General features: G+C 42.8%; 1 protein-coding gene across 5 annotated transcripts in view; it reads right to left on the reverse strand.

Moving 5' to 3' along the window:
- Positions 1-26,877, reverse strand: part of RACGAP1 (Rac GTPase activating protein 1) — a 1,182,394-nt gene that overhangs the window by 591,511 nt on the left and 564,006 nt on the right. For all 5 annotated transcript variants that reach the window (XM_044083830.1, XM_044083828.1, XM_044083831.1 and 2 more), the window contains one exon: positions 10,750-10,886. In XM_044083830.1, the coding sequence (XP_043939765.1) occupies positions 10,750-10,886 (137 nt within the window). The remainder of the gene's footprint in view (positions 1-10,749; positions 10,887-26,877) is intronic.

Below are 26,877 nucleotides of genomic sequence, written 5' to 3' on the forward strand. Positions count from 1 at the left end.
CAGTTCTGGGCAGTCATGGCTATGGTAGCTGCATGTCTTTTTTTCCAAAGCACTCAAAAGCCCTGCTGCCTTATTCTTATGGGAAGGAGTCCCTGGAAGAGCAGTGCATGGACCCCTTAAAATCTGTAGGGATCCCTTTGGGATGCACACCAGGGCTCTTGTGCAGGTGCTTGTAAAGCTCACACACACAAAAGAAATAATCAGGTCTCCTGGGGGCAGAGTGTAGGGAGTCCGGTTTTACAGATTTGCGTGGACTATATCATTCAATATTCTCTAGCACTGGAGAAAAAGCTAAAAGGCTTGAGATCAGTAAGCCCAAGAAACTGTTCAAATCTCTTCATGTACTGGGGATATTCTCGAGCCTTCCCAGTTGACACACTCATCCTATGCAAAGTGTTCCAGAAAGAAAGGTCCTCATCTAAGAAGCTAAGGCTAGGGTATTGTCAGACTCGGAACTAGCATAAAACCTTGAATGCTGGTCAGCAAATGTCAATTCTTCTGGTTCCGATCAGACTAAGGTAGAAGTCTCCCATGGGGAGGGGGCCTCTTTTTAACCAGGAAGACTCCTGAACAAAGAGTAATTTCAGAGTAATACTGTCTGGATGTCATGAAATCCAGGAGGTCCTCATCCAGCCCAAGTTCGGGCAGATAAGCCTGACAGGAATGTGACATAGGCCCATATAGCTACAACCAAGGCAAACTGAGGATAGATTTTTTTTTTTCCTTTGGAGTCCCTTAAGTCTTTTTCCCCCTTCAATATAAAACTTCATAACCACTTCACTAGACCCGAAACTAATTTGGTGTTTGGCACAACTACAATGAGGGCAAAGAATCTGGACACAGCACAATATACATTTTTTTTTAAATCAGAGGAGATCAATGGAGTTTATAAACAAAAGTACTCTGAATGCTAATTTGTTTCTGTGCTAAGTTTATATAGTAGAGAGAAATTTTACAAGACTGCAAGAACATTTTCATGGCATGAGGAGCAGGAATACTGACAAATGTTGCTGTACATTTCTTATTAAAATGCTAAGTACACTTAAAGGCACAATCCTGTCCAAAATTGGATATGTTATCGGTCTCAGATTATACATATATAATTTATAGATATATATATGTGGATATATATCTATTTATAGATATATATATGTGGATATATATCTATTTATAGATATATATATGTGGATATATATCTATATATATATCTATATATATCTATATATATATCTATATATCTATATCTATATCTATATATATATCTATATCTATATCTATATCTATATATATCTATCTATATCTATATATATCTATCTATATCTATATATATATATATCTATATATATATCTATATATATCTATATATATATATCTATATATATATATCTATATATATATATCTATATATATATATCTATATATATATATATCTATATATATATATATCTATATATATATATATCTATATATATATATATCTATCTATATATCTATCTATATATATATCTATATATATATATATCTATCTATCTATATCTATATATCTATATAGCTATATATCTATATATATATACACATACACACACATATATATATATATATATATATATATATATATATATATATATATATACATACATACATACACAAGTCACTTTTGGGAACAAAGCTCTGTTAAATTTGAAAACACGAAAAGTACAGTTGTGTACACTTACCATAAATGTAGATGTTCGAGTGTATTCACTGTTGCAGTCATCACATTTGGGTTATCTGCCTGCAGGTAGCCCTCAGCCGGCCTGAATACCAGAGTCTTGGGATTTCTGCGTTGGAGGCTGTCGCTTCTTCCATGATGTCAGGTCGTCAGGGGTATAAAACATGCAGCAGATGCCATTACATCAGTTTTTCTTGCCCCAGATGTTAGGTGCCCCCACAATAGGAAGCAATTATATGGTGTGGAACACTCCCAGCAAAAAGCAAATACACACAGTATAAGATATGCCAAACCAAAAGGATATGTGAAAGCAAAGACAATCAGGGGGCTGGAGGGAGGATAACAGACTGCAATAGTGAATACACTCGAACATCTACATTTATGGTAAGTGTACACAACTGTACTATGTTCTTCATGTTTCACTGTTGCAGTCATCACATTTGGGTAGATTCCCAAAGCTAAGAAAGGGTGGAGGTAGATTAAAAAGCATTAGGGCTGGCAATCAGGCCCTGTAAGACTGCTGTGGCAAATCCAACTCTGGATTTAGAAAAGCTAGGCAAGTGGTAATGCTTGGTGAAGGTATGTACAGCGCTCCAGGTTGCAGCTTCCAAGATGTCCCTGGTAGTGACTCCTCTGAGAAATGCAGCAGAGGTAGATGTAGCCCTAGTGCAATGTGTTCTTATCCCCTGTGGGTTAGGTTTGCCATGGTGCTTGTAGCAGAAACGGATGCAGTGTGTTATCCATTTAGAAATGGTTTGCTTTGAAATGGCCTTCTCCTCTGCCCCTGCAGCAAAGCTGACTAGCAGTTGGTCAGATTTTCTGAAAGGCTTAGTCCTGTCCAAATAGAATCTAAGCTGTCTGTGCACATCCAGATAATGCAGTATCCGTTCCCCTTTATTCTGAGGATTAGAGAAAAAAGTAGGCAAATGAATGGACTGGTTTAAGGCCACACTAGACACCACCTTGGGCATAAAAGATGGGTTAGTCATGAGGGAAACCCTGTCTGCATGGAAGATAAGGAAGGGTTCCACTGTCATAAGGGCCAGCAGTTCAGACACTCTTCTTGCTGAAGTGATTGCTAGAAGTAATGCTGTTTGCCATGAGAGGAATTTCAACTCTGCTATAGCAGCCGGTTCAAAGGGGAGGGAAGTGTAAGTTTTTCCAATACAAAGTTAAGGTCCCAGGTTGGAGTGAGAGCTCTCCTGGGGGGGGGGGGGGGGGGATTACATTTTTGGCCCCTCTAAGGAATTGTTTTACCAGAGGATGAGAGAAGAGGGGTGGCTCAGTATTATAATGAGCTGAGATGGCTGAGGCGTGAATCTTAACTGAACAGAAGTATAGGCCCTTGTGGAGCATTTCTGTTAAGTAATCTAGTATAAGAGATAAGCTGGGCACCGTTGTGCCTATCCCCTGAGACTGGCTCCAGGAACAATATCTTTTCCACTTTTCTGAATATGATTTTCTAGTACTAGGCTTTCTTGCCTCAAGAATGACATCCAGCACCTGCTTACTGAGGCTTGCTAGAGGTGAGCTCAGGGGATTAGCCAGGCTGCAAGGTTCAGGGTTTGAAGCTGAGGGTGCAGAATCTGGCCCACCTGCTGGGACAGCAGGGAAGGGGTCTGAGGTAGGTGCCATGGTTGTAGCACTGACAGACTGTGCAAAAGAGGGTACCAGTGCTGGCATGGCCAGTCTGGTGCAATCAGGATTATCCTTGGCTTGTCCTGTTTGATCTTTAGTAGAACCTTCGAGAGGAGAGGCAGAGGGGGAAAGGCATAGACTGAGAGACTTTCCCAGGTAAAGGACAAGGTATCCAATTTCCAAGCTTTGCTGTGGGAAGTTCTGGTGCAGTATTTGTTCAATTGGTAGTTCTGAGGGGAGGCAAACAGGTCTACCTCTGGTGTCCCCCCCGATTTGTTCCTCAAAAGCTTGAATATTTTGGGTTCCAGTTTCCATTCGTGTGGGTCCATGAGATTTCTGCTTAAGTCTACCAGTGAATTTAGTTTGCCTGGCAGGAATTGAGCTTGTAGGTGCACTTGGTTGCTGAAGGCGGTGTTCCACAGAGCCATGGCTAATCTGCAGAGAGGGTAGGAATGGGTTCCCCCCTGCTTGTTTGTGTACCACAAAACTGTGGTGTTGTCTTTCTTTACCAATAGTTGTCCTGGAAGAATAAGGTATTTGAAGGCTGTCAGAGCATTCTGTACAGCTAGCATTTCTTTTTGATTGATATGCAGGTGCATCTGCTTTGGGATCCATTTGCCCTAAATGCACTTCCCTGCCATGTGAGCCCCCTCCATGCATAGTCTGATGCGTCTGTTAGGGTTTGGGCGGCAGGGAGTAGAGTGAAAGGGAGTCCCTTGTTGTGGTTGCAGGCCTCTGCCCACCAAAGGAACTCTGCCCATAGACAAGGAATATGATAGGAATTATTGTTTCCAGGTCCTGAGAATGTTGACACTATAGACTTTTTAGATATCATTGAAGTTTCCTCATATGCAGTCTTGCATATGGAATTACCAGAAAGCAAGAGGCCATGAAACCCAGAGCTAGGTTTTTGTAGCCAGTAGGTTGAAGTAGGTTGTCAAATAAATTTGTTTCTCTGGAGTGAGGAATGCCATCTGGGAAGTTGCTCCCAGGAATACAATCTGTTGGCAATGTACTAAGTGCGATTTCTTCTCGTTGATAGTGTACCCCAGTGAAGTTAGAAGTCTCTTTACAAATGCCAGGTGCTGTAATAGCAAGTCCTGATTTTCCGCCTGAATCAGGCAATCGTCCAAGTATGGGTAAATCTGAATATTTCTCTGCCTGCAAAATGCAATGGCTGGAGCTAGGCACTTTGCGAATACCCTGAGCACAGTAGATAAGCCAAAGGGAAGTGCAGAGAACTGAGAGTGCATGGAGCCTGCCCTGAAGCGTTGGTATTTCCTGCAGGATTCCCTTATGGGATGTGCAGGTAAAGCTTCTTTTAAGTCTAGAGTTACCAGCCAGGCATCCTTGGCTAGCATAGGAAGCTTGGACAGTTAAGCATTTTGAATTTTGGAACCACCAGAAAGGTGTTGAGAATAGACAGATCCAGGCTAGGACACCAGGAGTTTTGTTTTCTGGGAACCAGGAACAGTCTTGAATAAAAGCCTTGTCCTCTTTGTTCTGTTCGGACAGGTTGAATAGCCTTGATGCTGAGGAGAGAGAGAAGTTCTTGGCCTCCACCCACTGGTTTAGGGGGAGGTCTTTGCCATCCCCTTAGGGATGGGAGTGAGTGAAAATGGAATCTGTATCTTAGGGAAACAACGTTTAAAGCACATTCGTCTTGGGTAATGCAGTCCCAGTTTTTTGCATGCAGGGCGAGCTTTCCTCCTAAAAATGCAAGTAGTTGAGCAAAGCTTGGAAGAGTTAAGGATAAGTCATTGTGCAATTTTACCATAGGGGGTGGCTTACTATTCCCTGCTTTGGACACGGGAGCACACCCTGCTTAGATCTGTGCATAACCCGAGACTGAAGTCTTGGTGGTCTGCTGTCCCTGAGTTTGGACTGAGAAGGCCTGGAAAGGACCAGTTCTTCGAAGACCAATGCCTACTGAATCTAGGTAGCTGTACTTGTAAGAAATCTTTAACAGTTTGCATAGATTTAGCTTTTTCCTCCATCCTTTTGAGGACGACTTCTGCTTTATTGCCAAATAGGCACTCTTGGTTTAAGGGTGCATCCAGTAAGTTTGCTTTTACATGATCTGGCAAGTTTTGTTCCTTAAGCCAAGCATGCCTTCTAACTACAGATCCAGTGACAGCAGCCCTTCAAGATGCTTCTAAAGCATCAAAACCACACTGCAAAGTATGTTTACCAACTTGGTCAGCAGAATGCATTAACTCTTGTAAATCTGTGTTCTGCACAGTCAGGAATCAACATCATTTTCTGTTTAATTAGCCCCATAATATACTGCTGATACTTTAACATATGAAACTGGCAATTTAAGGCCCTAATGGCCAGAGTAGCAGAGGCGTATACCTTTTTACCCCAGCTGTCTAAAGCCCTAGAATCCCTGTCGGAAGGGGTAGGATTTTTGGCAGTAGTAGCCTTAATGCCTTTTGATCCTTGGGAAATGGTCTCTGGATCTGCAGTAGGATTTTTGAAGAAGAATTTTTTGAGAATCAGGTACTCTAAAGTACCGGTCAGATTTCCTGGGAGTTGGAGGCAAAGTATCCGGGGTAAGGCTGGATTCCAAGAAATCATCATCTACAATCTCCAGAACAGGAAGGATAGCTAGAGGCCTGTGTTGAGGCAGGTTTAAAAATTCCGAGTCTCTTTTTGGACTGAGAATAGTCATGGCTTTCCCAGCAGAAATGCACCCTGAGGGTATGCAAGGTTTCACCAACAGAAAAGTCTTCTGGAGGGGAAGCAGAGGGAATGGAATCCTCTGCATCAGAATCCTCGTAGGTAGATAAGGGTATGTCCTGGTAGTCAGAAGGAACAGAGATATCAGATTCCTGATCAGAAGAATCAGAAGGAAAATCAGTTCTAGGTCTCTTAGAGGGGGGAGACTTCCCCTAATTAAGGTAATAAGGTCTTCAGCCATTCTAATCATTTGTTTTTGAGGCATGTGGGCCTGAGAATGCGCTTTGGTCGTCAGTTTTCTAGGCGTAGTGCGAACTTTAGGCCTGAGGAATTTGGAATTTTTGGCTTGAAACGAAGTCGTCGGTTTAATATGAAAATCAGTAGGCCTGAATACACCCTCAGAAGCCGGTGCCTGCACAGCGGCTCCGGACCCATCCAAGGTGGAGACATCTGCATGTTCCATGGTCGAAGAAGCATCTCGCGGCATACCGGACTCCGATGGGTCTCAATAGAGGCCTGCGAATCTGTAGAAATGGGTATCAGGGGCTGCAAAAGCGCCTGAGTACCAGCGGACTGGCGACTAGCTTAACAGAAGAGTTGTCGGCAGTTTTGGACCCATGCAGTCTGTCTCTGTCTTTATCCTTATGTTTTTTTCAGAAGATCGGTAGTCGGATGGCTTAACGAAGCCATTTCAGAGTATGGAGATCGAGAACGCAAGTATTAAGCTAAAAAAATAGCCAGACGACAAATAGCTCAGTCATTGAACAAGGCACAAAATCTACAGTGAGGGACTTTGTGGTCTGGGCCTAAACAGGTGACGCAGTAAGAATGAAAATCTCTATGAGGTATTTGCTTTCCACAGGCAAGACAATTAATTTTTTCTGACATAGTTTAGAGCAAGAAAACAGGATCCACAATGGGATACTTATCTTTTAGAAGACTTCAGGTATGAAACTCAAAAATGAAAATTTCAGGAGTCGGCCGACCGGCATTTGCGAACTGCTACTGCTTCAGGCACCGCACAGCAAGAAAGACTGATATAATGGCATCGACTGCATGACGTCGTGGAAGAAGCGACAGCATCCGAAGCAGAAATGCCAAGACTCTGGTATTCAGGCCAGCTGAGGGCTACCTGCAGGCAGATAACCCAAATGTGATGACTAACAGTGAAACACGAAGAACATCCAAGTGGTCTTAATTCTCAGATAAAGAAATAATTAATTACACGTTTTAACAAATTGTAATATTGTAGAAATAATATATTTTTTACATTCGTTCATAGTTCCAACTGATTGTCCAGTGCTAAAACCAGCACAATCTTAATTGACAGATGAGCGTCTCTCATTATCTCATTGTGTATATTTTATTTACTTTTGTCTATTGGAAGACTGTCTAATTAGCCACTTTGGTGCTTCAGTAAAGTTCTGCTTGTCTGTGAACTTGTTACATTACTATGTATCTTTATTCAGCAGCAGTTAACTCTTCATGCTGCATATGGACTAAAAGCTAGAGTTATGAAGAAATGATACCAAACTCACTAAATACAAGTGATCATCTATGAGAACTGAGAATGTGAACATCGCATACCTCTCAACTGTACAGATCTTCGCAGAATGTCCAGATTTTTGCATCATATTTTTGGACTGTTTTTCATAAAATTGTGGTTTTCTGCCAAATTAGTGGCAGGTCATTAAAGACTGAAGTTAGAAAACAATGACAGATATTTGAGTTTTAGACATCAATCCCTTCACAAAATCCATGCTAATGGAAAAACCTGTTATTCTGTCAACTTTTTACTTTGTTAGAGCAATATTTAAAAATTGTCCCTATTTTTGGGCTTATGTCCCACTTTTATTTATGGCTTTGTCCAGATTCCTTGCTCTAAAAGGTTGAGAAGTATACCATATAGATACAGATATTCCATTGTGTACAGCTGTAATAAAAAAACATGGCTCATCAGAATGTTGTTTCTTAACGCATACATCTGAAATTTATCATCACAGAACAAGTGTGTGAAAAATCCAGAACCCATCTTGCCTGGATAACCTTCGTAGGCAATGAGATGCCCTAAATCTGAGTTCAGAGCTATGTGCAGCTGTTGTGGCGATGTCTGAACAACAAGGCCCAGAAAAGGAGAATGGTGAAACTGAACGCAACCCTGGGAATCTACCCACTGATCCCACTTGCTGGCTTCCACTGTCAGACATAAAATCTAAACATCCTGTAAAAGGATAGCCTAAGAGGACGGATATCAATTTCAAGGGACTTTACAGTGGACTTTTACTGTATTACTTGGCAAGAGTGCTTTCTGCTTCCACAAAGGGGAAATTCCTACAGTACAGAAGTGCAAGGCACAGGACATTTTTTTCTGAGAACAAATAGTTTTACCCTTCGTTTCAAAGGCTGCTGACAGGTCTTTGGTGGCCTAGCAAAGAATACATCACAGGTTCCAGGGTATTGTTTTTAATCCAAAAGAACGGAGCTAGATCAAAGAAAGAAATATCTTAAAGTTACAACAGAGACTACAGATCTCAACTACGTATCCAGTAAATCAAAAATGTACTTGAATATGCAACTGTCTGATGTAGTGGCTAACTTTCACAAATCATCCTAGTTACAGAATGGAAAATTTCTATAAAAACAAAAAGACATTTGCTGCAGCACACAGCTATAAACAGCAACACCTGCAACTGCAATTACCAAAAAATGCTGTTTAGACAGCATTCAACTTTTTATAGGTCTTGAATATAATTTCGCATTCTATAAAACCAATCTTTCCTATGAGCTACTGGGTAGTGAGTCAATGGCCTTACAGGCAGAATATGCTATATCATGACAGGAATCAAGCAATGGTGATTTGGCTTAATTGTAAGGCTGTTCCGATTTCAACATTTTACAGCATCACTTAAATTATACATTTTGCATCCCAAACAAATCTCAGTTTACAGTTTCCTCAAAATAAGCACTTCTGTAAAGAGCTGTGGGATGTGAAGGGTGTGTGTTTCATTTCACATATGCATCAGTACTCAAGGGTAGCTTCAGCAGTGAATTTTTTTTTCCAGTAGAGGACAGAAGGCTAGATCTTTTCCACTTTTGGGATGTGGCATGAAGTGGTAAAATCTTATCAGCTAACACAGGTGACTAACAAACGTAGTAACGGGACCGTTCAGCAGAAGACCTGCACAGCTGTGACCAATAACAATATCAGCTGTTTGTGACGACTTCTTCAAACTTGCTACTCAAATATTTTTTTTACTGACTCTTGGTACTCTTATCAGTGTTAAAAACCCCAAAATCAGAATCCATTTCCGTATCTGTCAGAAAAAGATACAGAAGGTTAACAATTTATATTGGCATATCTATGGAAAAAAATCTTGCAGGACACTTGCTTGCTGATTTGTCCTCTAGCAGACAAATGACCCTGTTTGCTCTGTGTCAATAACAATTAAAAAAAAACTTTAATCCAAATTACATATTTTCTGTTAATATTTCAGGTAGTGGTTGGGTCACTATCTGTAACTGTATGGTTCCCTCGCTCGCTCTCTCCATCCTCTCTCTCTCTCTCTCTCTCTCTCCAATACCACAGATTATATACAACTTCACCTGTACTACAGATTATATACAACTTCACCAATGTTTTATGTCTCCAGACTGGAATCACCAACTAGCAAAGGTAGGTTGACATGGGAGGACAGCACATTTGGGATCTAGCATTACTGCTCGCAGAGACAGGTTTTGCAGGCTAAGTGCCTAAAAGTCAAGGGCAGATACGCAACAGGCTCTTGTGAGGAGCAGGCATACATCCGGGACCAAGATCCTCATAAGCCCTACCTTACCGCTACACTGAACTGATGGCTTTCAGTCTCCTCCAAGAATCTTATTTTAGAAACGACCTTGAGCATGCGCCACCCCCCCCCCCCCCAGGTGAAAAGGTAATCAGGCTATGCCTCCATCACTCCTTTTTTCTCCTACACCAGTCATAGTCAGGACTTGCTGGAGATGGGAAGCAGGAGCCAACTTGTTACACTTTGGCTTTAACTTACCGTATTCTTTTGCTGCCTTCCTAAAGTTCCTACCACTATTCTGACATGTTAGAGGAGACTATCTTTTGCCTTCCATTTCTCCCAACTGTAAGTTTCTCATTCAAAGGATGTGCCTCTAATGATTGGATGCCATTAACTCTGAAAAGGTCCAACTCTTAACAGTGGCGGTAATGGTATTCTCCACTTATTTATATGAAACAAACTTGATATTTTCAGACTTTGAGGTACCACTTCAATATTGCTCAAGTATGTACTCTTCAGGAGACTTTTGTATCCTCTCCAAATAAATATGCACTCCATCTACCTCCAAGGTCTATATAGTAAAAAGATAACTACACATCATCCCACAAGATATGAGCAATGAATGAACCACCACTAACAAACACCCAGCTTGGTTACACTGTGCACAATTCACCATACCAAAGATGGGAAATATCTTTACTTTTGTAAATGGATATAAAGCTAGCAAATATATAAACATAAGTTAAATAATAGGGTCTACAAGTGAAATTGACTTTAGTAAAAACTAAAATATGTTTAAATTGCTTTGTAAACTTGATAATCTAAACAGGACATGTCACAAAGAACTATACAGATGTTTCCAACAACAAAATTCTACCCTCACCACATGCAAATAAAGCTATACTGTTATTTAAGTCTCATGTATTCCCATACCGTTTTGGATACAAATTCATGAAGCCGGATTCCAGTATGGCTCTGTGGTGTAGTGCAGGTATTAAGTTCTGCCTCTGGTTTTGTCTGAGCTGGGCCATCAAGATGGCTAGAGTTGCTGTCCCATTGTTGTAAAGTAGCTGGAAAAGAAGGAAAAATATTGCCTTTTTTTTTCTTCAAAAAGGTCAATTATATGAGCATGCTCTCCAGAAAAGTACATTCTTAAGTAATAGGATCAGTGTTGCATGAATTATATATAGGAAAAATAGCTGAAGGCAGCTATCATTCATTCAAACCTCATTATGCGGCAATCTGAAGATCCCAGGGATACATGTATGCAGACCTGGACCACTTTAAATAGGCAGAGTCGCTCTAATTTGTAATCTTCATACTATTATTTTTTGTGCCCAGAAACTGGCAAATGGAGCTAGCATCCAAACACACTGTCTTAAGAAAACTTGAAACTCCAGAAGTCTAAAGTAATTTATCCACAGCATACAATAGTAACAGAAATGATGAATACTATAATAAAACTGCAACTAGTAAAAGACTAACAAAGAAATAGATCACATACACACAATATATCATGAGAACTATGTGAAATCATCTACTTTTACAACCAAGAACATAAGACCACCAGAACCAATAATATCTGTATTTGTGCTCTATAAAACTGTCTCATGAAATACCAAATACTCTGAATTTAAAAAAAAAAAAGAATAATTTTACAGCAAATCTAAAGTGATTTAAAAAGATAATTTTTTTTTTTGCAGGGGGAAAGCCAGCTGCACCCCTTAAACCATCCCCTGCTGAGTATATATACCAGATCTGAGAGCACGCAACAGCAGGATAAAGGAAAATTCCCTGATGCCACTGCAAAGAAGTATCGCACAAAACACAGCAGGCTGAAACACCATTAAAGAAAGGTTTTGCTCATATGAGCATTTGCTTTTATTTACAGCAATTAAGTGTTCGCTCTTCTCAGCTGCAACCATACATATTATACACACACACGTACACTTGAGAGACAGGTACAAAATTCGAGCAGCAATTCCTTTTATTCAGACATCTGCTGTTGACAAATTATTTCCTTAACTGCATTACTTTCAAGCAAGAATCATTGCTGCAAAATTTCATCACATGTATGGAGAGTAACCATGCAAAGTACATCTCAGCTACCAGGAATCACTGTTGGCCTGCAGAAAAGTGAAGTGAATCCAGCTAAACCTGCAAACTTGACAACTTGGATTACAACATATAGATGATCCATGTCCAGGCAGCAGCTTCAAGACACATTTTTAAGTATGGTACACTAGTAGCTGCTGACCCTGGTAGTGTGAGTCTCAATTTCCCCAAAGGTTTTGTTCCTTTTTCATAACAACGTTAATATAGGTAGCCACCCACTTGGATGGTTAGTGGGAATGGATTGACTTTTTTTTTTGTTACATAAATGACAGAAATAGAAGTTATGTACTTACCATAATTTGGCATCTGTGTTGTCCTATTTCAATATGCTTCTTGAATGGGTATTCGGATCAGTCCTCTGATCAGACACTGCCATTTCTTCCAGACATATGACCCAAGCCTCAAACTCCTCCCACTCCAATAATGCCTCACTCCTCTTCCAACCCTTAGATCAAGTTTGCTGTCCCTTCCGGAAGATTACCCAAATAGACTTAGATATAGTACAGAAAACGGCTAACAGGAGCCCAAACTAGGAACCAGTGGATTCCCTCAGCCTCCATATTGCTCTCAGCTGTAAAATGAAGGGGGAAGCAGGGTGGAATGTGATGCAGTGAAATGGGAAAACAAGTTGTTATGTACTCATCATAACGTTCGATGCATGTAGTCCCATCTTGCCTTACACATTCTTACCCGTGGGCTCGGCTCTGACTCGGCCATACTCTAGCTCAAAGTCTTCAATTGGCTCGTGGCTAAGAGGTATCCCATCGTGCAACATTTCTATTTCCCAGATCTTGTTTGCTGCAAGCTCTCACACTGAGAAGAACAACCACCCCAACAGAAAGGACTACTGATACCTAGAGACAATACCACCAGGTCGTCCAGGAGGGGGAAGGAGGGAGGCTTAGTAAGAATGTAAGGCAAGATGGACTGCATACATCGAACGTTATGGTGAGTACATAACTTCTTGAGGTTATGTAGTCCAATCTCGCCTTCATTCTTACCCGTGGGACAACGTCCCTAGCATCTTGATCTTGGGTGGCTCTGTGAAAAATACTCAAGCACCGTGGAGCCATAGGAAGATCCGCCTCTAGAGACCAGATCTAATTTGTAGTGACTAATAAAGGTATGAGGCGAAGCCCATGTTGCTGCAGCACAAATATCATCCATAGACATCCTAGCCTGAAACGCAGTTGAGGTAGCCACAGAACGTGTAGAATGAGCCTTCACTTTAAAGGGAAATTCTTTGCCATTGGAAGCATAAATAAATGAGATGCAATCGGAGATCCAGCGAGACAAGGTTACCTTAGAAACCGAAACCCCAAGTCTAGTGTCTGAAAATGAGACAAACATTTGATCTGATTTCCTGACATCTTCTGTCCTATGTAAATAGAAACGCAATTGTCCGTGAACATCCAGCTGAGGAAACTTAAATTCTGCCTTGTTGGAGAATTCAGGAAAAAAAAACACAGGCAACTCAATGGATTGGTTGATATTGACAACAGAGGCAACCTTTGGAACAAAGGAAGGGTTGGTTCTTAAGGAGACCCTATATCTTTTTGAAACACCAAATAAGGTGGCCTAATCGATAATGCTTGGAGTTCAGAGACCCGCCTAGCTGAAACTATGGCTACCAAGAATACTGTCTTCCATGACAAGAATTTAATGTCACACGTAGCTGCGGGCTCAAAGGGAGTTGAGGTGAGCTTCTGTAGTACAAAATTGAGGTCCCATGGCATCACTGGATCAAAGACTGGAGGTCGGAATAACAATGTCCCTCTCATAAAAGCCCTACAAAGCCTATGAGCCATAAGGTTGGGATCATTAGCAACGTGAAAGGTAGAAATTGCTGCCAACTGCACTTTAATGGTTGCCGCAGCTGAACCCTGACTAAACAGTTGAGAAAGAAATTCCAATATTGCTGAAATAGGCACTGTATAAGGATCAGTATGTCTCTCAAGGGCCCAAATAAAATCTCTTCCACTTACTGGAATAAATACTTCCTGGTAGAAGGTTTGTGGGGAGATGATAGAATATGGACCACTTCCGGGGAAAAATCATGAAGCCTGACTAAGGATGGAACTGGAGCAGCCAAGTTGTCAACCTGAGGGTCTGGATGGAGAGATGGAAATGTCCTGACATACGAGCCAGCAGATCTGGAACTGGGTCAAGGATCCCGGGCTTGTCCATTAGATAGGGTTGAAGGAAGGGAAACCAAATCTGACAAGGCCAGTGTGGGGCAATGAGGATCATTTTGCTCCTCAAAGACTGTGCTTTCTGAATGACCTTTGATATCAGAGGTAACGGTGTAACGGTTGAAAGGCGTAGAGAAGACTGGAGGGCCAATCGTTAGCCAGAGCGTCCCTGGGCATCTCCCCCTCCAGGGGGATAAGGGTGAAGTAGCTGCTGCGTTTGGCATTGAAAGGGCTGGCAAATAGATCGCAGCAAGGCTGACCCCATCTGTGGAATATCTCTTCCGCAACATAATTGTTCAGGGACCACTCGTGAGGCATTAGGATAGCTCTGCTCATCCAGTTGGCAATCACGTTGGACTTCCCCGGTATATGCGTTGCAACTAGAAAGCATTGGGAAGACACCGCCAAACTAAGTGCCTCTCTGCAAAGGGGGTATGATTTGGTTCTCCCTGTTTGTTCAGGTACCACACTACCGACATGTTGTCTTAGTGGATTGCAACGGTCTTTAGAGGGAGAGAGCTCTGAAGTGCTTGCAATGCTAATAGCACTGCTCTCATCTCCAAGACACTGATATGCAAATGGGTCTTGTGATCCTGCCTTGCACAGTCCTGCCAAGATAATGCCCCCCCCACCCAATCTGGGAGGCATCCATGGTCACCTTGGCAACTGGAAAAGATGGGACAAAGGGCTTGCCCACGTTGAGATTGCTGACCTGAAGACACCAGCGTAGATCCCGCTTGCACATGTCTGTAATCAGAATAAAATGGGAGAGTGGAAGATGCTACAGTGACCATTGGGCAAAACGCAGCCACTGAAGAACCCTCATGTATAGCCTGGCAAGGGGAACTAGCATGATTGTGGCAGCCATGGTCCCTAATAACTTGGGGACCACTTTTGCCCTGACCTTCCTCAATGGTAGTAAGGCATAGACCTGCTGTCATAGAGCCTGAGTTATCTCTACTGGTAAGAAGGCCCTCATAAGCACAGAATCTAGTTCGGCGCCGATAAAAGTGACACGCTGTGAGGGCAACAAGGCAGATTTTTTCCCATTTAGAGTAATTCCTAACCACTGGCACAATGTAATGGTGGCGTCCCTGGTCTCTAACAGTAGATGCCTGGTGGTGGCAGAAAGGAGCCAGTCGTCCAGGTACAGAAACACTTGGAATCCCGGACGTCTCGAGTGAGCAGTTACCACTGCCATGCATTTGGTGAACACCCTGGGGGCTGTGGTGAGACCAAAGGGTAGAGCGCGAAACTGAAAATGACTGGCTCACAGCCGGAAGCGTAAATGACTTCTCGATGCCCTGTCCATCTTGATATGGTAAGTAAGCATCTTTGAGGTCGATGGAGCACATCCACACATCTTTCCCTAACAGAGGGAGTATTGACTGTAAGGTGACCATGCGGAACTTGGACTTTTGTACATGAAGGTTCAATTGGCTGAGATCCAAGATGGGTCTCAGGTCCCCTGTTCTTTTCGGCACCAAAAAGAATTTGGAGCAAGTCCCTAATCCTACTTGGTCTGCAGGGACAAGCTGGATGGCTCCCTTTGAAAGCAACTTTTTTATTTCTAAAGTTGCGGAATCCCTGGGACTGGGTGGAATGTCTGGGATTCTCTTGGATGGCGGGGGAGGAGAAGAGGGGGGGGATATGATAACCTCTGGAAATTATCTTTAATACCTCGTCTTGGGTGACTTCTTGCCAGGCTTCTGGATATAAAGAAATGAGACCCCCGACCGGCTCCAGAGACGCACAGTCGGGCCTCCCTTTAGGAGCGCTGGTAGGGAGAACCATGAAAGGAATCATGGCCCCCCCTGGTTATGTGGGCCTCCTCTGCCTCTAGGGCGGCGTCTACCTGAATTTCCACCCCCTCCCCTAACTCCGGAGGGGAAATCACTTTGTGTGCCATGAAAAATGAGACTTCCTGTACCACATTTTCCCACCCTTCTGGCCCTTGGGGTAAGGTCTAGAAGGCATGGAAAAACGGACTTCCACGGCAGACAGGGTTTTTCCTTCCTGCTCGCACCTAGTGAGTGTCCTTCACCTTGGTTCCGAACAACGATGAACCATCAAATGGAGCATTGGTGAATGTAGACTTGAAGGCCTCCGCGAAATTGCACAGGCGCATCCAGGAGTGTCTCCTAAGAGAGACTCCAGCACCCACAGCCCTACTCGCTCCATCAGCTGCATATGAGATCAGCCTCATGGATTAGTTGGTAAGGGAATTTAAGGTAGACATCTGTGCATTGACCTTCTGTGCTACGGCATCAGAAATGTTACCCTCTAGAGAATCTCTTAGCTCTTTTAGGAGAGCTCTCTGGAGCCTCGCAAAATGCGTCAAGTAGTTCAGCGACTTCAGTGTAAAGGCCATTGAGGTAAACACGTGCTTCCCATACCTGTCCCTACACCGGGACTCCTTGTTAGGTGGATGGACGGTAGACGAAGTTTCAGCAAGTTCCTTCTTGGTGGCCGCTGCCACCACCATGGCATCTACTGGAACGCTTTTAGATAGATACTCCTTGTCAGAGGGGGTGGACAAAAACTTATTGGGTCTCCTTGAGACCGGTTCCACAGTGTCAGGAGTTTCCACACCTTTCGACAGACAAGGTCTAAAAACTCATCAAAAGAGGGGGAAAACCCAAGAGGCAGAGGGTTGAGACACGAAAGCAGTCAGGAACACAGACTCCTCATCAGGAGGGGGTTTGGAGGGCCAGCCGCTTCTCTGCTTCAAGATCTCCAGGATATTTGAAAAAGAGATATCTTCAGAAGATGACTGGGGGACCCCTCTGACTCCTCAACGTCGGTGCCCGATGTGAGAGACTCATCCGAGGAGTCAAGTTGTTTCCTCTTACACAATCTCTTTCTGGCGGGCTCCTCAGGCAAAAACTCTGGGGAGACGTCAGAAAGTTGGGGACAACTCATGGAGGTATCCTGAGGCTTAGAGTCTCCGCTGCCCAAGGCTAGAGCATGAACCGAAACTGACACCGGTGCTGGAGGGGGCAGAGTATCGGTGCCGTAGGATGCAGCTGACTACCTGGCCAGCACGCTCCTCATAACCTCAAAGACTGATCCCCCTGGCTCCGAAGGGCGACTAACTGTAGGGGAAACAGTAGTATCCCTTGGAGCTGAGGAGATGAGGTCCAAAGCTCACTCTAGCCGAAGCACAGAGAGGAAGGCTCGGAACCGATGAAGATCGAGCCGATCCCACCCCCCTCGGGTCTGACCGGAGAACCGTGGACCCTCGACCCCATGGACGGAGCCGATGGGGTCAGAGCGGAAATCGGAACAGAGAGGCCAGGCGAGGCTACTGGAACTGACCTAATGGCACCCGACGGAACTGACAACTCTGGCTCCGAAGGAGGAACAACAAAGGATGAAGAGACCATAGGCTCCTGAGCCAACTGGGTCGGAGCTGAAATCACTTTGGCCAACACCGATGACTGAAGCAGTTTCTTCACCACCATATCGGCGTCCTCATCGGAAATGGTCCTGGAAGATAAAGTAGGAGATCCGGATCTCCCTACTGAAGGGGACTTGCATGAAGGAGAACCCGGTCGAAAAACTGGAGATAGACTCTGAACCAAAATATCCATGACCGGCTCCGAAAGGCTGGGAGCCGATATGGACTTAGTCAAGAGACAACCTTCTTTCGGCACCAAAGGCAATGGAACCGAAGGAGGAAAAGCTGTTCTAGCAACTTTCTCTGGCAGCTCCGAAGAAATAGACGGAGACGGACAGCGCTACTTGGAAGTCTTTTCGTCCTTTTTAGCTGGAGAGGATAATGCACTGGAAGACTTAGCCAAGTCTTCCTTGAAGGCGTGTTTAAGCAGTCCTTTCAAAATGAGCTTGTTCTTCCTCTCCTGTAGCACACGGGGACTGAAGGAATGACAAAACAAGCAGGACTCTTGGAGGTGAATAGCCCCCCATGCAGTACACGCACACGGAGTGCCCATCAGTTAAAGACATTTTATTGCTGCATACAGAACACTTTTTAAAGCCCTAAGGACCGTGTTCCTTAGGATCCTTGGACATGCTGAAAGGAACAAATTAATACATACACGCACTACACCCAACTAACAAGAAACAGAACCTCTAACTCAAACGACCAAGAAACCGGTGGGAAAACAACACGGAGGACTAGGTCTTCTAACTTAAAACGGGCCTAGCCTGTGGGGAAAGAAAACTAACGGGATACCCAAACAGCCGGACAAGGGCACAAAAAACAGCCAGAGAAACAAATACAGGTGGTAAAATACCACTACCCCACACACAGAGCTATGAAAATAGCTTTTTTGAGCAACAAGTCAAAAGTTTATAAACAATATACTTCGCCACGGCCAAAAGCGGGACCACGTCTGAGCTTAATGAGCGGCAAACGAGATCTGCGAAATAGACCTGTTGCACGATGGGATACGTCTTAACCACGAACCAACTGAAGACTTAGAGCTAAGAGTATGGCCAAGTCAGAGCAGAGGTTCGGCTTCGAACCCACGAGTAAGAATGAAGGTGAGACTGGAATACATAACATCAAGTTATGGTAAGTACATAACTTCTAATCTGATGTTGTCCATTTCACTATGCATCACAAATGGGTGAGAGTCCCCAGCAACATAAAACCCTGGGAGGACCCTATGGAAGAATATGCCTGAGCACCGCGGAACCAAAGGATGCTCTGTTCCTAGAAACCATGTCCAGCTTGTAGCGAGATACAAAAGTGTGAGCTGTGGACCAAGTAGCTGCAGCACAAATTTCGTCAACTGGAGTTGTTAGAGAAAAAAACAGGACCTGGTAAAATGGGATCTCACTGAACAAGGAAGTTGTTTTCCCTGCTGGGCATAAGCTGTAGCAATACAATTCACAATCCATTTAGCCAAGGTAATTTTAAAAATGGCCTGACCTAACCTGTATGGAGAAAAGGCAGTGAACATTTGGTCCAACTTCCTGTTATCTCTAATTCTGTGTAGGTAAAAACATAACTGTTAATGCACATCCAAAGTATTAACATATATTCTCCCTTACTGGAGTGATTAGGAAAAAATACTGGCAGGTGAATAGTCCGATTGATATTTGACACTGAAGCTACTTTCAGGATGAAAGTGGGATTCGTTCTAAATGAGACTATCTTTGAAGAAAGTGACGTATGGTGGTCAAGAAGACAGGGCTTGCAATACTGACACCCTTCTGGCCAACGTAATGGCCCCCAGAAGAGCAGTATTCCATGACAAAAATTTTAAGTTACATGAGCAAGCAGGTTTGAAACATTTCTGGGTCAGTCCTTGAAGCAATAAAGTAAGATCCCAAGAGGGAGAAGGATATTTAATCTGGGGCCTAAGGTGAAAAATACCTTTCATAAAGCCCAGACATAACTTAAGATATGGAAAGAGAGGAAGGAAAACCAGCGTCCTTCCCCACATGGAAGCTGGAGATAGCAGCAAGTTGCAATTTGATGGTGGAAAAACTACCCCCGAGCTGGAAGAGAGTGAAGCAAGAAACATCAAAATGTCAGGGACTGAAACAGAAAATGATCGATATTTCTCTGTGAAGCCCAAATACAAAATCTATTACATTTGGTACAATATACTTTCTAGGTTGAGGACTTTTGAGAAGCAAGAATGATTTTGCGGACCAGGAAAGCTAGCCTGGACTTTTAGAAGACCACTGAAAGTGGAGAAACCAAGCAGTTAGTTTGAGGGATTGTAGACTGGGGCTCTGGCGTTCCAACGGGTGAGATATCGGATCCTGTTTGGGATCCAGTACCCATGGAGGAGACTTGCAATGAGACCCACAGGAAGAGGAACCATACCTGGTGAGGCCAGTAAGGGGCAAGGAGGATTAGACTGGTCTTCAATCTGTTTACTTTCAGAAAAACTTTGGATATCAGGGGAATAGGTGGGTAAGCATACAGGAGACTCGATGGCCCATTGTGGACTAGAACATTTCTGGGTAACTCCCCACAAAGGAGTGCTCAAAACGAAGTATTTATTTATTTATTTTACATTTGTTGACCGGGCTAGTCTAACTGGATACATTTCCATTTTCAGCAGAGGCCCGGGGAGAAAAGCTCCACATATAGACAAAAGAGATACAACATAAGCAAAAATAACAGATTAAAATCTGGTAGGACGTAGACAATGAACATTGTTAAAAAAATAGGACTTTAACTTCCTAGACAAGGTAATGAACATATTAAACATTTAATATTTTAAAACCAAGAAGAGAAAGCGTAAAACCAAGGAAAAGAAAAACAATAATAGAAAGAGAGAGCAGATTTATTAAAGATATATACTGTCTGGAAAAAGACATAGCCATATGAAGGAAGGATATATGGGAGAAGTCCATGTATGGTGGAGAAAGTAAGCTATGGAAGAAAGCAGGAGGCACAAAAGGAGAGGGAGAGAGGTAAGAGAGATAACTAAAGAAGTTAAATTTTTAATCAGGATTAGAGCAGGGACACATCCAGTGGCTTTTAGGGTAGATTCTGAGTTTTTGTTTAAACAGAACAGTAGATGCAATGGAAGTAAGTTCGGTAGGAAGTTGATTCCAGTGTTTACCAATGGTATTCGAGAAAAGGGAATCACCAGCTAGGTTATTAGATTTGGTTAAGGTAACTAGCAGTTTGCTTGAAAAGCGAAGTGAGTTCAGATTAGAGTAAGGGGTTAAGAGGTTAGAAAGTACAGGTGTGTTATGAGGTAGGTAGAAAGCTCTTCGGACAAACGTAAGTTGGGAAAGAAGCAACATGTTTGTCAGTTCAAGCCAGTTAAGTTCCTGCAGGTTCAGACAGTGGTGAGTTCGGAATTGCTTACCAGTAACAAATCTAGCTATATTATTGTAAGTGGTAGACAGTTTAGAGAGATTGTTTTTCTTGGGGTTAGTATAGATTGGTGAGGCATAGAGAAGAGTGGAAATAAGATGAGAGTGGGCAAGAGTGACTTTGGCTGGAGAGGTTAAGAAGGTTTTAATTCTATAGAGAGCGCCAAGTTTCCTGTTTACAGATTTAATGGTATTGTTGATGTGACAGTCAAAGGAAAGATTGTTGTCAATTGTAACACCTAGCAGTTTAGTAGTAGAGTCAGGTGATATAAGGGTTCCATTATTAGATAGGATAGTGAAGTCTAATGTGGGGGATCTGGTAGTAGGCTTAAAGACTAGGAGTTTAGTTTTTTTTGCGTTTAGGAGTAGACAACGTTTTAGGAACCAAGTTTCAACTTTGGAAAATACAGCTTGAGTATTAGTATGAAGTTCAGAAATGGATTTAGCAGAACAAATTAATGTGGAGTCGTCAGCGTATTTTATGCATGTAGCCTGGGGAATAGCTACTTGTAAGTCATTTATAAAGAGGGAGAAAAGAAGAGGTCCAAGAATAGAGCCTTGGGGAACTCCAACTGAAATTGGGAGAAGAGTTGAGAGTTTGTTATCCCAGAGTACAGCCTGTTTCCTGTTAGTGAGATAGGAACTAAACCAGTGGATAGCCTTAGATTCTAAGGAAAGAGATTCGAGAATTTTTAAGAGGAGAGGGTGGTTAACCATGTCAAAAGCTTTGGACAGGTCAATAAAGAGAGCTGAAGACAGGATGTTATTATTGCGATTCTTGTTAATAAAGTCTGTAAAGGAGAGGAGAGCAGTGGTCGTGCTATGAAAAGGCCTAAAGCCATGTTGACAGTTAGTAAGAATGTTGTTTTTTATTAAGTGGTTCATTAACTGATGGTGAACACATTTTTCCATGATTTTTGCGAGTGGGGACAGGAGAGCTATGGGCCTGTAATTAGAATATTCATAGGAGTTACCTCCTTTATGTAAGGATATGATGTGAGAGATTTTCCAGATGTCAGGTATGGTTTCTTCATTTATAGTTCAATTAATAAGAATGGATATGGGATAGGCTATTTCAGAGGCTGCTTTTTGAAGGAATTCAGATGGAAGCTGGTCAGCCGAGGGTGTGCAAGGTTTAAGTTTGTGGATACATTTCTGTATAAAGGTAGTGGAGATGGGTTGTAACCTAAAGGTTGGTAGTTTGGAGGATGCAAGGTCAGGGATGTTACTGTTGTCACTGGAGAGATGGGAGGCCAAGGAATTAATAGTATCAATAAAGAATGAGTTGAAAGTATTGGCAGTATCAAGGGAGGAATTCTTTTCAGACCCGGAAGGAGTAGTAGTCTGTCCAGGGTGAAGAAGTCTGTTTAGGGTTGACCAGAATTTTTGAGGGTTATTGTGATTCACTTGCTGGAGATTACTATAATAGCTCCTTTTGTCAGAGAGGATAGCTTTTTTGGTACTGTTTCTTAGGTACCTGAAGGTCTGTTGGTCTATGGGAGATTTGCTAGTTCACCATTTTATCCAAGATTTGTTTCTGAGTAACATTTTTTGTCTTGTATCTTTAGACAGCCAGGGGGCTGGTTTAGATTTAACTCGGATGGAACGTTTTGGTGCGTGATTATCTAGGATTGTTAGGAATGTGGCGTTAAAGTATTGAACAGCTTCTTCAAGAGGAAGTGTTTTTAGTGGGTTCCAGTTACAGGCATTTAGTTCAGTTTTAAATTGGATAGGGTTGAAACATTTGAGATCACGTAGGGTCCTATAGATAGGAAAATTGGTAGAGGCATTCTTTTGTCTTATAATATAGGTTAGATTGTGGTCACTAATGTCATCAGGTAGCGTTCCGGACTGATATTTTAGTAGAGGTTTGTTAACGAGAATCCAATCTAGAATACTTTCTTTGTTATTAGGTTTGTTACTTCTAGTAGAGGTGTTTATTGTCTGAGTAAAACCATGGAGATTAATATGAGAAGCTGGGTTGTTAGTGTTTATTGAGGACCAGTCAAGGTTGAGGTCTCCAAGTATTATGGTTTCTTGTGGGTAGGTGGAAGTGGCCCAACTGAGGATATTTTCTATGGTAGTAGAGTTATTTCCAGGAGGTAGATATATACAGATAATATAGATGGATTTTTTAGGGTTTAGTTGCAGCTTTGAGATAAGGAGTTCAGTCTTGGTAATGTCCAGGGGATCATAGGGTACTAATGTTATATTTAGTTCAGTCTTGAATAGTAGTGCCACTCCTCCACCTTTTTTAGTTTTGCGGTCGGGTCTCAAGATATTGTAACCTTGAGGAATGATTTAATTATCTTTAGTAAAGGGTTTTTACCAGGTTTCAGTTAAGCAGAGAATATCAAAGGAGTGGTGTTCAAGAAGAGAGTGGAGATGGGTGATTTTGTTATTGACACTTCGGATATTAAGGTGCCCTATGAGTAAAGTATTTGCATTGGAGGTTGGTAATAGAAGGGATGAGTTTGGCGTAGCAGGTATGGTTTCAGATGAAGTATTTAAGGGCCCTGGGTTGAGGTGAATGTCCCCATCTGCCAAGGTAGAGCGGTTGTATTCCAAGTAAGATTTGTTAGGGAAGTTCAGCAAGTATTTTAGTTTCCTAAGCAAGAGATTTTGAATTTTAATGTGAGAGAGCCTATGATATCTGGCTAAGAGGTAACTAGAGGTAGATGTAATGTTTAAATGAGTGAAGTTTAGGCTTTTGAAATCTGAAGCTGTATGTTTGGGAGAGTAGTTAAAGTGGTAATTAGAATTTGATTCATAAGAGGTCAAGAGATAGGGTAGTGAGAGAGCAAGAGAAGGAATAAGCAGGAGTGTTAGTTTTTTTTAGAATAATTTTTGTTGCAGAGGTCATGGATGGAGTTTTGTTAGTTTTAGTGGACATGTTAAGGTGAGAAAGAAAGGAATAGACAAAAGGACTTAGGCTAAGACTATAGTATAAGTAAGAGAAGCTAGATGGAGGAGTCACAGTATGTATTTAGCTTTAAGGGGGGAGGAGAGATTGGAGAGGCAATTGAGGAAGGTATAGGTGGGAGAGAAGTTGCAATCAAGGTAGGTGCCTGGGATAGGTGCAATTATAAAGGGGGTGTGGTATGTGAGGTATAAGGCTAAGGGCACGGGGGTGGGTGAGATAAGGGGATAGGGAGGGGAGCGAAGCGGGGCAGAAACAGTTAGTGAAGAGAGCGTAATCATCAGCAGTATCTGCTGCACTTGTTTAGGGAAGAGGCAAAGAGGTCGCAGCAAGGCTGGCCGCAACGGCCAAACATCTGCTCTGCTACGGATTGGTTCAGGGGCCACTCGCGAGGACTCAAAATCGATCTGCTGACTCTGTCCGCAAGAACGTTGGATTCCCCCGGGATGTAAATTGCAATGAGAAAGCAGTTTGAAGAAATTGCCCATTCCTAAACCCTCATGGCCTTCTTGTACAAAGGGTATGAGCGGGTTCCCCCCATGCTTGTTGATGTATGAAACCACTGACATTGTCAGGCATAATTGCAACTGTTCCCAGAGGAAGGCAGTCCTGAAAGGCTTGCAACATGAGGAGGACTGCCCTCATTACTAGAACATTTATGTGCAATTTTGTCTCTATTGTGTATGTGCAATTTGGTCTCTGTTGTGGACTACATGCCTTGAAACCATCCTTACCTGGAAATGGCCCCTTACCCCAACAGGGAGGCATCCCGTGGCCAAAGGAGAGGGAAGAATGAATAGCCTTCCAAGATGGAGGTGGTCAGCAAAGATCCAACATCGGATAAAGCACCTGGAAATTGGAGTGAGCTTGACTGGAGCTAACAGAAGATGGCACTGAACAGACCAGTGTACCGCTAGGGTTTACTGGAGAACCTGGCCAGGGGTACTAAAAGAATGGCACCTGACATGGATCCCAAGGCCATGAGGACCAGTCGAGGTGGTGGATTCGGAGTGTCTAAGTTGAATCTGCTGTCTTCAGGGATAAGGCTCAGAAGGGCTGCTACTTGCATTGCTGTATTCAACTGCATCCCTATGAACTCTATATCCTGTACCAGAGTCATCTTGCATTTTGCCATAATTACGGTGACCCGCAAGCGGTGAAAAGTACAGTTTTGTACCTACCATAAATGTAGATGTTCGAGGATTCCATTGCTGCAGTCCTGACTATTGGGTATAGTCCGCGTCCCAGTCGGCCCGAATACCAGAGTATAAGGCTGACGTCGGTCAGGGCGCATTAGACTGACGTCAGTACGTCAGGGTACTAATGCGCATGACCGACGTCATATCCTCAGTCTTTTCTTGCCCCAGATGTCAGAAGACCCTAAAAAGACAAGTCCCAAAAAACCTGCACCAAAAACATGTACAATATATACAACCATATATACAAAAATTATAAGCATGTAAACTCACCTACACAACCACCCCTAAATACAGAGGGGAAGGAGGGAGGGTAAATTGGACTGCAGCAAAGGAATCCTCGAACATCTACATTTATGGTAGGTACAAAACTGTACTATGTTCTTCGTCTTCCATTGCTGCAGTCCTGACTATTGGGTAGAATCCCAAAGCAGAGGTAAGGGAGGCTGGCAAATTACAAAGTAGTAGGAGCTGACAACATGCCTTGTAAAACAGCTGTGGCAAAACCAGCCCTAGACTTAGAGTAGATAGGAAGGTGATAATGCCTAGAAAAAGTATGCACTGAACTCCAAGTAGCTGCTTCCAGAATATCCTTAGTTGCCACCCCCCTTAGAAATGCTGTTGAAGTGGCAGTAGCCCTAGTGGAATGAGGCCTAATCCCAGCTGGAATCTCCTTGCCATGATGGGAATAACAAAATGCAATGCAAAAGCCAATCCACCTAGAAATAGTTTGTTTTGACACAGGCTTGCCCTGAGAACTCAAAGCAAAAGAAACAAACTGCTGAGACTGCCTAAAATCCTTAGTCCTGCTTAAATAATAACGCAATTGCCTGTGTACATCTAAAGTGTGCAAAATCTTTTCCCCTTTATTCTGAGGATCTGCAAAAAACGTAGGCAAATGAATAGTTTGGTTTAAAGCCACACTAGAAACCACCTTAGGCATAAAAGAAGGATTAGTACGTAATGATACCCTATCCTTATGGAAAATCAAAAAGGGCTCTACTGCCATAAGGGCCTGCAACTCAGACACCCGTCTTGCAGAAGTAATAGCCAACAGAAAAGCAGTCTTCCATGACAAATATTTCAATTCAGCAGTAGCTGCAGGCTCAAAAGGTTGTAGAGTAAGTTTTTCCAACACAAAATTGAGATCCCAAGCAGGAGTAGGAGCTCTACGGGGGTCTTATATTCTTTGCCCTCTAAGAAACTGCTTGAACAAAGGATGCGAAAACAAAGGTGGGTCACAATCATAGTGAGCTGAAATTGCTGCAGCATGAATCTTTATGGAAGAGAAGGACAAACCTTTGTCCAATAATTCAGTAAGATATTGAAGAGCCACACTCAAATTAGGCTCAGAAATCTCCAAATTCTTTGCTGTACTCCAAAATGAAAATCTCTTCCATTTTTCCAAGATACACTTTCCTTGTACTAGGTCTTCTAGCTTCCCTGATCACATTTAAAACTTGTTGAGGAAGTTGAGACCTGCTGTGCTTCAACACAGAATATGCCAAGCTGTTAGATGAAGAGAGTGTAGCTTGACATTGAGCAGATGACCGTCCTTCTGAGATAACAGATGAGGAATCAGAGGTAAAGGCCATGGAGGCTTCTTTACCAGACTCCGTAGTAGTGGGTACCAGTGTTGCCGAGGCCAATCTGGAGCTATCAAAATCATCCTTGGCCTGTCTTGTCTGACCTTTAACAGTACCTTTGGAAGAAGAGGCAGAGGTGGAAAGGCATAAACATGAAGATTTCTCCAACTGAAAGACAGAGCATCCACTTTCCAAGCTGTGTGATGAAACCCCTTTGTGCAATACTGTGGCAGCTGGTGGTT

The sequence above is a fragment of the Protopterus annectens genome, chromosome 9.part0 (genome assembly GCF_019279795.1).
Source record: "Protopterus annectens isolate FY-2018-M chromosome 9.part0, PAN1.0, whole genome shotgun sequence".
NCBI classification, from domain to species: domain Eukaryota; kingdom Metazoa; phylum Chordata; order Ceratodontiformes; family Protopteridae; genus Protopterus; species Protopterus annectens.